This window comes from Pteropus medius, unplaced genomic scaffold (assembly GCF_902729225.1).
Source record: "Pteropus medius unplaced genomic scaffold, Ma_sr-lr_union100, whole genome shotgun sequence".
In the NCBI taxonomy this organism is placed as follows: domain Eukaryota; kingdom Metazoa; phylum Chordata; class Mammalia; order Chiroptera; family Pteropodidae; genus Pteropus; species Pteropus medius.
The window spans coordinates 201,164-216,068 of NW_024344561.1; the positions used below are offsets into that span (position 1 = coordinate 201,164).

General features: G+C 55.9%; 2 protein-coding genes across 2 annotated transcripts in view; one reads left to right on the forward strand and one right to left on the reverse strand.

Moving 5' to 3' along the window:
* Positions 1–203: 203 nt before the first annotated feature.
* Positions 204–11,255, reverse strand: PRKCSH (PRKCSH beta subunit of glucosidase II). Its single transcript, XM_039873141.1, has 18 exons — positions 11,125–11,255; positions 10,621–10,773; positions 10,301–10,417; positions 9,642–9,737; positions 9,491–9,548; positions 8,499–8,616; positions 6,917–7,046; positions 4,471–4,555; positions 3,611–3,689; positions 2,840–2,926; positions 2,396–2,567; positions 2,232–2,321; positions 1,712–1,781; positions 1,325–1,414; positions 1,061–1,135; positions 868–967; positions 625–788; positions 204–491 (listed from the first exon to the last, which is right to left on the reverse strand). The coding sequence occupies exons 2-17, from the start codon at positions 10,694–10,696 to the stop codon at positions 642–644; spliced, it is 1,590 nt and encodes a 529-aa protein (XP_039729075.1). The 5' UTR covers positions 10,697–10,773; positions 11,125–11,255; the 3' UTR covers positions 204–491; positions 625–641.
* A 98-nt stretch (positions 11,256–11,353) lies between these two features.
* ODAD3 (outer dynein arm docking complex subunit 3) overlaps positions 11,354–14,905 on the forward strand; it is a 7,880-nt gene continuing 4,328 nt past the window's right edge. The window contains exons 1-4 of the mRNA XM_039873112.1: positions 11,354–12,050; positions 13,042–13,163; positions 13,284–13,361; positions 14,730–14,900. Of these exons, the coding sequence (XP_039729046.1) occupies positions 11,807–12,050; positions 13,042–13,163; positions 13,284–13,361; positions 14,730–14,900 (615 nt within the window). The 5' untranslated portion in view covers positions 11,354–11,806. The remainder of the gene's footprint in view (positions 12,051–13,041; positions 13,164–13,283; positions 13,362–14,729; positions 14,901–14,905) is intronic.

The following is a 14,905-nucleotide window of genomic DNA, read 5'->3' on the forward strand; positions in this document are numbered from 1 at the left end:
CCCGCGGTCCCTTGGTGTCAGATCCTCTAGTTCCATGGGCATCTCAGGTGTGAATCATTTTGAGTGTGACTCAGGCTCTGTGGAGCTGGTCTGATGGGGGAGGGGACCAGCCCAAGATCCACAGACAGCTGCTGCCTCCCACGTTCTGCCCTCTGCCCACCCTTGGCCCATTTCGTGCCCAAGCAAAACAAGGCGGACATAGATGGGTTGGAGGTTCATGTTTATTGTTTCGAAGTCACAGTCAATTCACTGTCCCCACCAGGAGGGGAGGTAGATGCCCTGGGCAGGGGGCGGGGCAGGCTGGGCCTGGGGAGAGTGTGCTCCTTTAGTCCATCTTTGGGGGCTGCTGGGGCCAAGAGTAGGGCAGGGAGCTCCTCACAAATCCTGCCCCCATGGGAAGGACGAGAAGACTCAGAGGGGGCAGGTCTTGATCCACAGACTGTGGAGTGAGTGGGTGGCACTGCTGGGGGCTGGTTCCATGCCTTGAGGTTCTGGGGCCAAAGAAAGACCCAGGGAGAAAGAGACAAAGGGACACAGGTGAGGAGAGCAATGGCACTGGCCTAGGTTCCTTAAACGCCACTGCATCCCCAATCCAGGCAGGCAGAGACCCGACTCCCTACCCACCTCTATGATGGGCAGGGCTAGAGCTCATCGTGGTCGCCATTGGCAGGCGGTTCAGGGGGCGGCTCTGGGCAGGCGGCTGGTGTCATCAGCTCCATGAGGTACTCGCAGCGACTGGGCTCCATGGTGCTGGTCACCACTGTCTCTTTCCCACATAGCAGGCGCACCTGCGGAGGGTGGGCTCAGCCAGGCCTGGGTCCCCCAACTCCACCCACTACCTCTGTCCCCTGCCCACCAAGCACTTACGGTGGTGGAGCGGTTGGGGCCCTGCCAGCAGCCCGTCCCCTGCTCGTACTTCATGATGCTGAACTTGTCGTGTTCCGGGCCGGCCCATGAGCCCCAAGTGCTGCGGAAGAGTGGGGTGCTAAGGGTGGGCCAGCTGGGGGCCTGGAGGATTGCAGGGGACAGGGGAAGGGGGATCCAGCCTGAGCTCACTCACCCGAGGTTGGTTGGGGAACCACCGAGCTTGGGTTTCTGTGAGACAAGTTTGAAGGGACAGAGCCGGTAGATGTACCTGTCATGGGATGGGGCTGGTGGGTGGGGGGAACACAGGGCCCCAGCCTCCCTGACGTGCCTGCACAGGCCCCTCAAACTTCAATGATCAGCCCTAAGGCCACCCCCGCTCGCTCCCCCATGACCTTGCTCAAACTCGTGGGACCCTCCAAGTCCACCCGCCTGCCCTGGGAGGGGGAGGGGAACACACTCATTGGTGGTGAGCTCATAGCACTGGCTGTATAGGTAGGCGAACTCCCCGTTGGGGCCGAAATCAAAGGAAATCTCCTGCTCCAGGTTCCTGGAAGGGAAGGACAAGTGGTGAAGGGGAAGTCAAGTCACCACAGGCAGACTCAGGACAACACTGGAAGGCCCTGTGATCCATCAGTGGAGGGCCGTGAGGGAGATGGGCTCTGGCTCCCCATCTCTCCGCCTCCTGGGGACCCCCCCCTCAGGAACCACTGCCATCTCTCTGCTTTGGTGGCAGTAGTTGCCTCAGCAACTTCCCATTACCACCTCCTCTGGGGAATGGGGCAGCAGGCGGCCGTGGGGCAGGTGGTGACGTGGCCCTGCTGTGGCCAGACCCGTGGCCCCATACCTGATAGACTCCTCCATGTCCCTCAAGGACCGCTCAGCCTCCTCAAACTTGTTACGGGCCTCCTGGGCAGCTAGGGGGACAGAATGGGGCAAGAGGTCAGAGGCGCCCCTACCCCCATCCGGGCAGGGGGTACGTGGACATGCCTACTTCCCTGCCCCCCGGGCCTGCTGTGGGTGAGGACTGGGCCAGGGACGGCCCTGTGGGCCTGCCAGCCGCAAGGCAGACCCCAACCCACCGCCCAGGCTCTCGGCTCCCAAAAGAAGAGGGCGAGGGTTCCCAGGGCCCCACTGGCTCCCCGCCTGCAAGGGTGGCACAAACAAGTAGCAGATGTGAGGCGGCAGGAGGGCCCCTGGGGTTGGTAGGGGTGGCACTGGCCTCCCCAGGCCCCAGACGTGCCCTCCAGGATGTCCCTAGACCCCCCAGGCTTGCTGGAGGAGCAAGTGGGGCCTGGTTCTCGGGCCCCTGCAAGTGCAGGAGATGGGGGGCAGGGTCTCCTCCCTCTCAAACCGTGAGACCTCACCATCGATGAAGGCCTGTGTCTGCTCGTCGTAGGGTGGCATTTTGTCCTCAGTGGGGCTGGCTGGTTGGGGGAGACGCGGTGGGGTGGGGACTCCTGGCGGAGGAGCAGCAGAGTCAGTGAGTGACCCTGCTCCAGCTCCACACCCCCTTCTCCCAAGGACACACCTGGACTGCTCCCCCTGCACCTGGGAATCCCCTCCTCTTCCTCTTCTTCCTCCTCCAGCTCCTCCTCCTCCTCTTCCTCTTCCTCTGTGGGCAGTGAGGGCAGCGGGGGCTGCTCCTCTCTGGGCTCCATCACGTCAGGCACAGATGGCACCAGTGGGTCAGTGGGCAGCACCTGGCCGGCATATGGGGTGCTCTGTGCTGTGGACTTGGGGTCTGCCCCCACCCCCATGGGGCTGGGCCCACACTCACACCATCGCCCTAGGGGAGGCCCCAGTGTCTCCGCCCCTTCCAAGGGGCCTGGAGGGACAGCTGGGGTGGGAGGTGCTGAGGTGGCCCAGCTGGCCAGGGTGGCCCAGTGCCAGAACTGGAGGCAGTTCCTTTGTGAGGCATAAAGGGGTGGAGCAAGGGGGTGCAGGACCACGTCCTCTCCCCTCCCCCACTGACCTCTGATTGGTACTTGTCCCTGATGGCAGCCCAGACACGGTCATGGAAGGTGGCAGCGTCCATCTGCTCATCTCCCCCAAGCAGGGTCTGTGTGCGTGCAGTGGAGCAGCGTCAGGATCAGGGCCTCCAGGTGGCCCTCCTGGGCCCCAAGGACTTGCGAGGGGGGCCTCGGGCTGTGGTGCCAGGCACAGGCCAGCCCTGCCCTCCCCAGGCCACGGCAGGCCAGGCTGGGTGAGGCACAGCAGCCGGAAGTGGGCAGCACGGCTGGTGGGAAGAGAAGCCCGCCACCAACAGGGCGAGGGCAGGGGGACAACTGGAGAGACCAGGGAGTTAGACAGAAGACCTGGGAGAGGCCAAGAGGGGCAGGAAGGGACCCAGCAGGGGACAGTGATGGACAGAGGGACAGAGGAGCAGGGTCCAGACTGCAGAGACAGAGAGCCAAGGCCCACGTGTGAGTGTGACTGGTGTAGACTCATGGAGCCAGTGGGGGCGTGTGGGTGGGAAACCAGGCTCTGTCTGGACCAGACACCCTGAGGCGCCCACATGACCCCACCAGGTCCCAAAGTGGTGCTGGGCAGTGCCTTCCTGGCTCACCCAGGTAAGGCCAGGCTGCACGGGCCACATGAGAAGCCCCAGCAGCTCCAGTCCAGGGCCAGCGGGGAGCTTTCCATGGGAGCAGCCCACAGCCAGCCTGTCTCCCGCTTCCTGGCTCTGAAGTCACCTGGGGCAATCCCCTCTAGGAGTCCCAGAAGAAGGGGCAGGTTGGGGTACCTGGGCTTCCCCTTCTGATAGCACCCCATCCCCATCGGTGTCCAGCTCTGAGTGGGTCTGTAGCTCAGCCAGGGAGACCCTGCAGGGACAGAGGCCAACAGAGGTGTGAGCAGCAGGAAGTTGGGAGGTGAACTTTAGGGTCGGGGACCCCACCTAGCCCCCACACCCAGAAAGAGCAGGTCCTGTCCACCTGGTCCCTTGCCTCCTACCCCTTCCTTAAGCCTCTACACTGAAGGGGCTCAGAGGAGGGGAGAGATGGGCGGGATCAGCCTCTCCTCCCGACCCGCCAGCAGCAAGCATTTCCCTCCACCCTCAGAACCCGAAGCATCCAAACTGCCCTCTGCTTGGTGCCCTCCACCCAAAGGAGCCCAAATACCCACAATGTCCTGGGCACCATACTCTGTCCCCCCGCCCATCACCATTGTCACCCAGGGAATGACTCGCCCTGCCTATTCTGCCCCTTGGTCCCCATGAAGCTCTCCGCTCCTAGCCAGGGTGCCTACCCAGCCTGCTTGCTCCCAACAGCCCACTCTCCACTGAGCCATTTGCTCAAGGTCGACGAACAAGTTCAGGGGCACAGCTGGGATTCAAAGGGGTCTAGTTTTGACCAGAGCAGGCTTGGGAAAAGTAATGGGATCCCTTGTCATCTTGCTCAGCTCTTTAGGCGGGCACTTTCCCTCATCTCTTCCCCACATCCTGGCCTGTTCTGGACCCATTTTACTCAGAAATAGAGACTCACTCAAAGAGGGCTTGGGACAGCTCAGGCCCCATGGCGAGGCGGGGGGCTGGCTGATTTGTAAAGGCAGGTAGGTGGGAAGAGGGGACCCCAAGCCCAGGGCGGGCACCACAGACACACTCACGCCCCATCCATGTCATCGTCCAGCTCCTGGAAGGCAGCGGCTGCCAGCTCCTGCTCCCGCTGGGCCTTGGAAGCAGCCTGCTGCTCTGTGGAAGGCCCAGCTCTGTCAGCCTTGCCCTGCCCGCTGGCTCCCTCCACCCTGCGACCTGCCCTCTCCCATCGCCGGCTATGTGCCTGGCCCTACACTGGGCATGGGGGCCCTGAGTCAGACCACTGTCGGGGAAAGACGGGGCAGAAGCCAGGCAATGACGAGGGATGGCCAGGGTGGGGGTGGAGGAGACAAGAAGTGCCAAATTGTGGGGAGATTCTGAAGGGGGAGCTGATGGGGTGTGCAAACGGGTCAGAGGTGGGGAGCAGTAGAGGACACCTCTGGGTCTTTGGTCTCAACAAGCCGGGGCTATGAGAAACCATGCAAGGGGCAAGTGGGGGGACCATGCCTTATTTTTGCCACGTCTGGGAGGCCCCAGGAGAAGTGAACCGAGCACCCCACCAGGTTCACTCTCCAACATGAAGGAGACTGGGGAATGAGATGCATGGGGACATGGCCAGGCAAGGGGAGTAACCTGGTGAGTGTGAGGTCCCTGTGGGACATCGAGGGGTAGGTACGTTCAGGTACAGATGCATTTGTGAGTAGAGAACCAAAGAGGGGAAGACAGAGGTCAGGGGTCCAACCCAGAAGGGGCACCGGGATCTCGGGCCCACAGAGCAGGAGTGTGGGCCATCAGGAAAGGGGAGGAAAAGCATCCTCATGGAGCAGCGGCTCCCATGGAGATGGAGATAAAGTACAGACTTAGAAAATGGGAAGTCCAGGCCTCAGAAACCAGGACAAGGAGTACAGTAAGCCCAGTTCAACCAGGATGGAGAGAAAGAGGCTATGTGGCTTCACAGCATTGGAGGGGAAGGCCAAGGTTGAGGAGAGCTGTTTGGGCAACAGAGGTCTGAGTGTTATTTCTAGGTAGAGGGAAGATGCCAGGCAGAGATCACCCAAGAAAGAGGGAAGATAACCGAAGGTCCAGGCTCTCCAAGGAGCAGGAGACAGCGAAGCCAGGGTGTGAGGGCAGAAATAGCCTCCACTAAGAGGTACCTCTGCCCAGTGAGCCATTGGGATTCTGGACAGGGAGCCTGTATGCAGTCAGCTCTCCCTGGTTTCCTGGCTCCCATTCCTCTTCTGCTCAGAATCCTCTATGGCTCCCACCTCACTTGGGGTAAAAGCCCAAGTCCTCCCCAGGGTCCCCAAGGCCCTGCACAACCTGCCCATTAGCACCTGCCCTTGTCTCCCAATTCTCCTCAACAACTCCCTCCAGCCACACGGCTGCCTTGCTGCTTCCCCAAAGTAATGGGATGCTGCCTCAGGGCCTTTGCACCTGCTCCCTCTGCAGGCAAGGGCTGGCTCCATCTTGTTCAATGCTGTATTGCTGGCACCTGGGGTGTGCTGGGCACACAGCAGGCACTCAGCAAATGCTTGTTGGGTGAACTACTAAATTACTGATTATGAGAATTCAGGGCAGAGAGAGAGGAAAAAAAGAATGCAGCAGATACCAAGAGATGGAGGAGATCAACAGTGTGGCCTCAGAGCATGGGCTGCCTGGCTCTTGGTTACTAGCCATACGAGCAGCTGGGGCCTCGCCTCCAAATCCTGCCAATAATACTTTGTCTTTTAACTAGCTGGGAGTAGAAGGCTTCTGCCCATCTGCCCCATCTACCCTGCTTCCATGGTGTGTCTCCCCCAAAGAGCAGACTGAGAACAAGGTCCAAGTCTTCCAATTTCCTGTAATGGTGGCATGACCTGACGACAGCAAGAAAATGCTGGACACGGCATAAAAAAAAATCATCTTAAAACCAACCAAGGCAATAGGAATTGCCAGGGCAAAGAAGCACTTGGGAAGTTAAGAGATGTATAAGCTGGTTTTGCCCTAAAGTACTTTGCTGATCCTAGCAAATATGGATGTCTGTTTTGATGAGAACTTGTGGGGCCAAGGAGATGGAAATCAAAGTCCAAGGTAAGGAGCATAATAGCAGACACCCTCCACCTCAAATGACTATACTGTGACCCCACAAGGCTATTCCTTCAGGAAGAGTGACTGGACCGGAAATCACCCAGCCTGCACTCAGATCTCAGCTCACACTGCCTGAGAGGCTGGAGGAACCTCTGGCCTGAATTTGGATTTAGGGACCTCCAAATGGTAGTGTTCCCATATGGCTGACAGAAAGAAAAGCCCCTTCTCTCTAGAGAAAAACCTCTTGTCCTAGGCTGCAAATTCTTCCTATAGATGACTGTCAAATACAATGACCAACACACAATCCAAGATAACTAGGCGCATGAGAAATTGAACATCGTGATCCAAAGTCGAGAGAGAAAACAGATGACGATGAGCAAGAAGTCTCCTGGGCGCAGGCTCTTCCTGGGCCGGGAGCCAAGGGCAAGTAATGGCCACCCTGTGACATACCTTCCCACAGCTTCTGGTGCTGGTCTTTGGCCTCCTTCTCTGGCTTCTCGGCCTCCTCCTTCACCACCCGCAGCATCTCCACCTGGTCCTCCAGGGACTTTTTTCCAGCCTGTAGCTCAGCAAGCTTTTGCTGGGTGGGCAGAAGGCAAAGGGCGAGCTCTCCTTACATTCTGCCTTTTTCCTCACGTACTGCCACCTCCCTGCCTCTACTCCACAGGGCGACCACGGGATCTTTCTAAAGCACACACCAGCCTCGGTCCCCACCTTGCTACGGTTCCCCACACTGGAGAAACCCAAACACCTCAATGTAATCCCAAGGCCCCATGGGACCAGGCCCCTGCTGTCTCTCCAGCCTCATCTGCTCCCTTGCTATCTTAAAGTCTAGATCTGACCGCCCTGACATTCAGACTTCTGAATGCTCTCTGCCTGCAGTTCTTCGCACTCTGCCTGGATACCTCTGAATTACCCAACAGATTTCAGCTTAGAGGTCTCTTCCTCCGGGAAGTCTAACCTTTTCCCCAAGACTGTTTTGGGGGAGGTGGGGGGGACCAAGTGAGAGTCTCCCGATGCCCCACCACCCCAAACTTCCCCTTTCCCAGAAGCCCTGGGCATCACCTTCTATCTGTCCACCCCCAGCAGACAATGTACCCTTGAGGCAGTTTCTGGTCTGCTGCCAGCTTCGTGCCCAGTACATGTCACACCTTGGGCCCCTGTGGATACTTCTAGTAGCAACAAGTGTGCCAGGCAGGCTCAAAGCCAAGGGTAGGGTCCCAAGCTGTAGGGTCTTAGCCTGAGCCCCCACGGGATCACTTTCCTCCCAAGACCTTGGCTGACACCTCGGCCTCGTTTGCTGCCAGGATCCTCCCAACTCCCCAGGAAGGCAAAGACCACTTGGAGATAACCTCGCCACAACGCTCCACAACTATCTTCTGAACTTGGGAGGAGCCTCACTGGCCCATGTATTTGCGGGGGACCCCACTAGCCAGGCCATGGGGATGAGAGAGAAAAAGCTGGAATCTTCCCTAGGCAGAGACAGCTGGAGCCTTTGCTCACTGGGTCAGGCAGGAGCCCAGGAGCAGTGCTGAGGACCCTGACCTATCAAATAGCCAAGGGGGTGGCAAGCAGGGGAGGGAGACACACACCTGGGGACACACCCTCTTCTGGCCCCCAAAGCACCCACCTATTGAACTAACCCAGCTGCTGCTGACTGACACAGACTTGAGTCCTCCCCCAGAGCTGGGAAGCCACACAATCATCAGCCTCACCTTACAGATGGCAGAACCACGGACCCGAGAGGCAGAGGCATCCCTCTCGTTCCAGAGGCAGCAGAGCTGCTGCCAGCCCCCTTTAGTCTGACACCTGAGGTCTCGGTAAACGCCAGTGCCGACCGCTGTCCACCTGGTAACAGCTTAACCAATGACTAAATGCCTGGTAAGCAAATAAGTAAACCAAAACACAGACAGTAACTGGCCGCAGGACACCACTCATCGGGAGCAGATGTCAACCCTATCTGGCCTCGCCAGCTCATGTTTCTAGACCTCAGGGCCCAGATCATCCTGGGCTGGCGCCACGGGCTCCCCACCTGCTTCTCCTCGCGGGCCTTCTTCCACTCCTCAATAAGGATCTTCTTCAGGCGGAACCCCTCGCGGGTAACCTCTGCTATCTGCTGCAATGTCTCTCTCTCCTTACGGCCCTTCTCTCTGGGGTGGGAGGGGAGACATACAGGCACCACCAGGGGGCACTTAGGACCCATCATATCTGCCTCTTCTGAAAGAGCTCAACCCCACCTGCCACCTCATGTTGGGAAAAATAAGACAGAAACTCTCCTCCCCACACCTCTCCCTCTCTTGGCCTCAGAGCCCTGCATCCTTGTCCTTGGGAGTAGGGACCGTGGGCAGGGTTTGCCCACCCTTGAGGTCAGGGGAAGGACTAGGGAGGACTGGGATGGGGGACTGGAAGTTGGCTCCCAAGAGAGAAAGGGACATAAGTCAGACTCGCGGACAATCTGGCCAGTAAGCATGTTGTGCATGATTCACCCTCTACTTAAATAAAAGTCATTTGGTCAGAAAAGTTTCCATAAATATTAGGACTTTTGGTTTCACTAAAAAAACCAATCGGGCCCTGTCACCTGTTATCAACTGACAAGAGTCAAAGGCAGCTGTCTCTTTAGATGCCACAAGCCCCACCACTCCCTACTGCCTTACACTCAGCCTGCTTCTGCCATTTAATTACCTGTCTGTGGGCATTTCAGTTTCCAGGTCCTGTTGCACAGCATAGCAATTAAACACATGGAGTCTCAACTCAGACCGACCCAGGTTCAAGTCCTGGCTCTGCTATCTCCTAGCTATGTGAACCTGAAGAAGTCTTTCTTTCTCCTTTCTAAACTTGAGCTCCCTCACCTGTTGAACAGGCAAATGACTGCACCTGCTTCCAGACCAGAGAGAAAGCTGGCAATGGAGCATTTACAAAGCACCTGGCAAAGTAAGCGCTCAATACTCAAAAGCAGAAAAGAGGGGGCCGATTCACTGGGCAGGTCAAGGAAAGGTCCTGGAGGGATGGGTGGCACCCACGTACTTGCAGATGTTCTCACAGATGATTCCACTATTGTACTCATCCGTCCCGTCACAGCAGTCTGAGGACAGAGGTAGAGGGACCATCAGACCCAGCAGTGTCCCCTCCCTCCACCTACTGCCTTTTACCCCAACCCCGGTGGGATCTCACTTACCACAAACTCCGTCATTGACCCATCTGGAAGAGATGTACAAGGACTTGTAGCCAGTGTTAGTGCAGTGGAAGCTGCCATTAGGACAGGCGGCCGTGCCTGTGGGAAAGAAGGGAGGGTTTCTGGAGTGTGCTCAGGGCCTGACACATCCCATCCACTCAGACAGACCACTCCCTCCCCCAACACACATGCATACAGGGAGCACAAGAAAAGCAGGAGTAACCAACGCCGAGTAAGAGCAAGAGACAGCTGCACGCTCAGAGCCTGAAACAAAACTCTCCAGTGCTCCCTCCTGCCTCTCCCCACCAATGCCTTCAGAACAGGGCCCCCAACTCCCTCGCCTTCACTCTGCCTCTGTCTGCCCCTGGGACCCACCTTCTCTCCCACCTCTGAGTGCTTGCACATGCTGGATTCTCCATCTGCAGCACCCTTTAGGACGCAGCTGAGAACTCACCTCCTCTCTCCAGGCTGGGTGGGGGCCTCTTGGAGCTCCCACAGTGCCTGTTGCTCTCCTCACCAAACCACCCACCACTCGCTTCTGTGCCTGCTTTCCCGCTCAACAAACAGGGAGTGGGACTGCGTCTGTCTGGGTCACCACACGGGGCCTAGAATTCACCAGGTGTTCAATTAAGTGTCTAATGAATGACTGAAGAAAAACTCACCTGGCTCATCTGAGCCATCCTTGCAGTCACAGTAGTCATCGTTGACGTGATCGAAAGGGATGGTGGCCAAACCGTCCAGGCAAGTAAAAGGCTTGGACTCATCATAGAAGTGATGGTCTGCGGAGAGAGGGAAAGGATTAAGCCTAGGGCTTACGTTGAGGAGGAGGCCCTCTCAGCCTAACAGCACTCTGCCTCCACCCACCAGCGAGCTCTGTACCCAGAGGCCGGGAAAGTGAGGCAAAAGCCTACAAACATCTACCCCAGGAGCCAAAAATCAGCCCCTTCCACACCCTTCCTCCCACACCCGGCGGCAGACTCACTGGTGAGAGAGACGCCCCGGGGCCGCTTGACCTCCACGGCCCAGCACACCGGGAGCAGCAACAGCAACAGTAACATTTCGGCAAAGACTCGGAGTCCGGAAACAGGTTCCGTGGGAGGAAACTGGCTGCGGGGAGATGCGCTGTGCCTCAATGCTGCAAGTAAGGGCGGCCGGTAAGTAGCAGAGGGCTACATCCAACCAAAGGAAAGCGCCTCTTCCTTCAGCCAATGGGATTCCTCCATCGCTTCAGGGCAATGGGGGCTCATCGGGGAAGATATGGCGTGTCGAGGGGGGTCTCCCCAATCCTGCCCAGTGGAGGGAAGTCTGACTTTGCTCCTATCAAGAGTGGGGATCTCAAAACCTCCGCTCCATGTGGCCGGGGGTTAAGATATCCAATTCCTACCAATAGGCTAAGGGGTTAACAATCTCCTCTCCCGACGCACGACCTCAGTTTACCCCCAAGAGGAAACTGGGGTGCCTTCCCGACCCCTTGTTCATCACCTACACGAGGCAGGAGCGAAGGTCAATATCCACCGCGCCCCCCTTGCCCAGCCGCCAACAGTTCCTCCTGCAGAAAGAAAGCGGAAATGTGCTTATACGTCACTTCCTGTAACACGCTGCGCACCCGGAACGGAGGCTCGGTGACGCCATGTTGAGAGTGGCAAATAAGGTGTCGGAATCTAGACAGCCATCTTGGCTAAGACGGTGAAGCTTTAAAGAGGGTAGTTCTGCAGGTTCACGCTTAATGGCGGCGCAAGGTGCTTCCATCTTGGGAGTGGCGGGTTCTGCAGTCACAAAAGAAAGATCCCGAAAAATGCCCGCGAACCTCAGGCGGGATTGGGGGCAGGGGTGGGAAGAGGAGGAAAAAAAAAAGGATGAGCACGTGACTCTAAAGTAACCTCCCCCGCCATCCTACTGCGCGACTCTGCCCCATCCCCTGTTGGGACCAGCCCTCCGCTCAGCATCAGCCAATGAGAGCAGTGGTGCAGAACGCGGGCGGTTTCCTTGGGAGCGCCGGAGGGAGGAGGGGAGGAGGTTACCTAGCAACCGGGAGATGCTGGGAGGCCCCGCCAAGCGGTCGGAAAGTGCATTTCCAGAGCCCGAGGAACCGGAGCTGACGGATTGCGAACAGGAGAGATTACTAGTCGCCCCCCTACCCCTCAGGGGTCTTTGGCCCCAACCCAATCATGACGTCTCCCTTGTGCCGGGCGGCCTCCGCCAACGCCCTGCCTTCTCAGGATCAGATTTCGACCTCTTCCAAGGCCAAGGGCACTATTAAGGCTGAGGCCAAGCACCGCCACCCTAGAGGCAAAGGCGCCGCACAGGCTTGGCCTCCACTCCATTCCAAGAAGGGACCTGTTTATGCCAGCCGAGGGAAGTCCGCTGTGCACACACAGGTGGCTGAGTTACAAAGGAAAATACAACTGTTAGGTAAGATGGCTCCAAAGGGCATAACAGGGTCAGGAGTCAACAGCGTCCACTCAGACCTCTGACTAGGCATGGTGTGACAAAGATGTTTCACTAGCATTCATCCGGGTGGTCAGTTTCTGAAGACAAAAACTCATACTTGTTCATGGTTTTCCTCATCTCATAAAACTTTTTCTGGGCTCAGAGCCAACTTGACTGTATTTTATACTTTTGTGTAACCTCAGTTCTTATATTATGCATGATGTGGTGAAGAACATAGATTCTAGAGCCAGATTTTCTGGGTTCAAATCCTGGTTCTGCATATACTCATTGTTTGCCCTTGGGGGACTAACCCCCAAGAGTAACCTAATTGCTCTCAATTTCTCCATCTGTAAAATAGGGATAACAGTACAACCCCATAGGTAGTCGAAATGTGATAAATGTCTAGAGTAATGCCTGGAAGAGGACTATTTTGCTCCCCAGGGGACATTTGGTAATGTCTGGAGACATTTTTAGTTGTCACATTATTAGTGGGGAGCTATTGGCAGCTCGAATGTAGAGGCCAGGGATGCTGCTCAACATTGGACAGTGCACAAGACAGGTCACCATAGCAAATAGTCGTCCGTCCCAAATGTCAGTCATGCCAAGGTTAGGAAATCCTGGTGTAAAGAATTATTGTTACTGTTTTATTGTTATTAGAAGGTAATCTTGCATAGTGATTGAAGGTATGGACTTAGGAGTCAGACTGCTTATGACCTTGAACAATCTAATAAGCATGAGCCTCAGTCTTTTCATCCATAAAATGGTTATGATGTGGATATGGATATAGACCTACTGGCATATGGCGTTTGATACCCGGAAAGTTCTTAATCCAGCAACCGACACATGATAAATGCTCAAAATGAAATATTGTTATAATATTAAGTTGATGATTACAAAAAGGTCATCCGTCTGAGAAGTCTTCCTCAACCCCCATGACACTCTGCTTGTGCCTGTCCACCTCATGTGACCCCAGAGGGTGACCGGAAGGCTTTTTATGAGAGTAGCCAGTGGAACATCAAGAAAAATCAGGAAACCATCAACCAGCTACGTGAGCAGACCAGGGTGCTGCAACTACAGCTGACGGACCTGCTCCAGGTGAGGGTACAGAAGCAGGTGAAGATATTCCAGTGGGCGGGGCCAGCATTCTCAGGTGTGAGGCACTGCCTCAAGTTGATGTGGCTTGGATAAATGGCAACTGAACTCCTCTCCTTACAGGGAGATGAGAAAGTGGTCCAGGCAGTAATTCGGGAATGGAAGTCAGAGAAGCCATACCTGAAGAACAGGACAGGCCAGGTTTGTCCCACCCCCACTCCACTAACCATCTCCATTTCTAGCCTGGATCCCCTCCCCCGCTGGACTCCCTCCCTCCTATCCCACCTTCTCTAATGCTTTCTCCACACCAGCTATCACTCATTTATTTACTCAATCTTTATTACACGCCAACTATGTGTCTGGCATGGTATTAGGTATTAGTGATCGTTCAGTGAAAAAAAAAAAACCGAACCAAATCCCCATTCCCCAAAACCTCATATCTTGGTGGAGAAAACAGACATAAAAACCCAAGAACAGGAATATAGAAAAAAAATAATTTCTAGCAGTGACAAGAGAAACAAACGAAACAGTGACTTACTAGAGAGATGGATGGGGACAGGAGTTCACACTTTAGATTGGGGTGTGGGGTGATCTAAGAGGTGATATTTGAGCTGAGAATGGGCCAGGCTGGAAATGATCTAGGGGAAAGCACTCCAGGCAGAAGAAATAGCAAATGTAAAGTCCTCGTGGGTAGGAACACTTGTAGAATGTTGGAGAAGCAGAGGGAGACCAGTGTGGCTGGATGCGAGTGAGTGAGGAGGGCTCAGAAAGAGATGAGGTCAGGGAATTCACCGGGGGCTGAACCTTGTAGCAGGCCTGCTGGCCACGATGAAGAGTGCAGATTTTATATGCTAAGAATCAAGGAAGTAGAAAGTGGACTGTGAGAAAGCAAGAGTGGAAGGCAGGAGGTCATCCCGGTAAAGATGGCGTTTGCTGCACTAGGATGAAAAGTGCTGGAAATAGGAAGAAAGAGAGCTGGGGGAACCTTTAAAATAAAACAGAGAATTGCAAAGAAATTGAATGTAGGTGGGAGAGAAAAAGAAAGTGAGGATGACATCAAGATTTTAGACTCGAGCACCTAGGTGGATGGAGCCGCCATGAGCTGAGATGGGGAAGTTTCAAGGAGGGCAGGTTTAGGGAAAGATCAAGTGCTTGATTTTGGTCACGATGGTTTTGAGGTACCTTTGGAGACATCTGGAAGACAGTATAGATATGGATATAGGAAACTGCAGTTCAGGGAAAGGCTAAATTTGGGTGTCTTCCATGTCTAGGTGACCTTTAAAATTCTGAGATTGGATAGGATCATCATGGGAGTGGGTGTAGACTGAGGAGAGGAGGGCCTGGGGCTGTGTCTCCAAAGGCAAAGGAGACCAGGAAGGGACAAGCCAGGGAGGTGGGTGGGAAACTGGGGAATAGGCTTCTGGAAACCACCAAAGAAAACCATTTGCAGATGGCCAGCCGGGTCAGATGCTGCTAAGAGACAAGGGAGATGAGAGCCAAAATATGGGAGAAGGGAAAGAGGAAGGACTAAGGGGGTTCAGGCTCCTGCTCTTGCTCCCCTCCCTCCAGCAGGCCCTGGAGCACCTGGACCATCAGCTGAGTGACAAGGTGAAGCAGCTCAACGCTCTGCGGCACCAGGTGGCATTGCGGCAGAAATGGCTGGAGGAGCTCCAGCTGCAGCACAGCTTGCGTGAGCTAGAGATTGCCGAGGCGCAAGATGGCAACTCAGAGGTGGCTAAGGTGGG

What these genes read in the sequence shown, in the direction of transcription:
- PRKCSH (XM_039873141.1), bottom strand. Translation starts at nt 10,696, where the DNA reads ATGTTACTGTTGCTGTTGCTGCTCCCGGTGTGCTGGGCCGTGGAGGTC. An exon ending in GACGATGACATGGATGGGGC is followed by an intron (nt 3,690 to 4,470) that starts GTGAGTGTGTCT and finishes CTGTCCCTGCAG; the next exon opens with GGTCTCCCTGGCTGAGCTAC. An exon ending in TATCAGAAGGGGAAGCCCAG is followed by an intron (nt 2,927 to 3,610) that starts GTACCCCAACCT and finishes GCACGCACACAG; the next exon opens with ACCCTGCTTGGGGGAGATGA.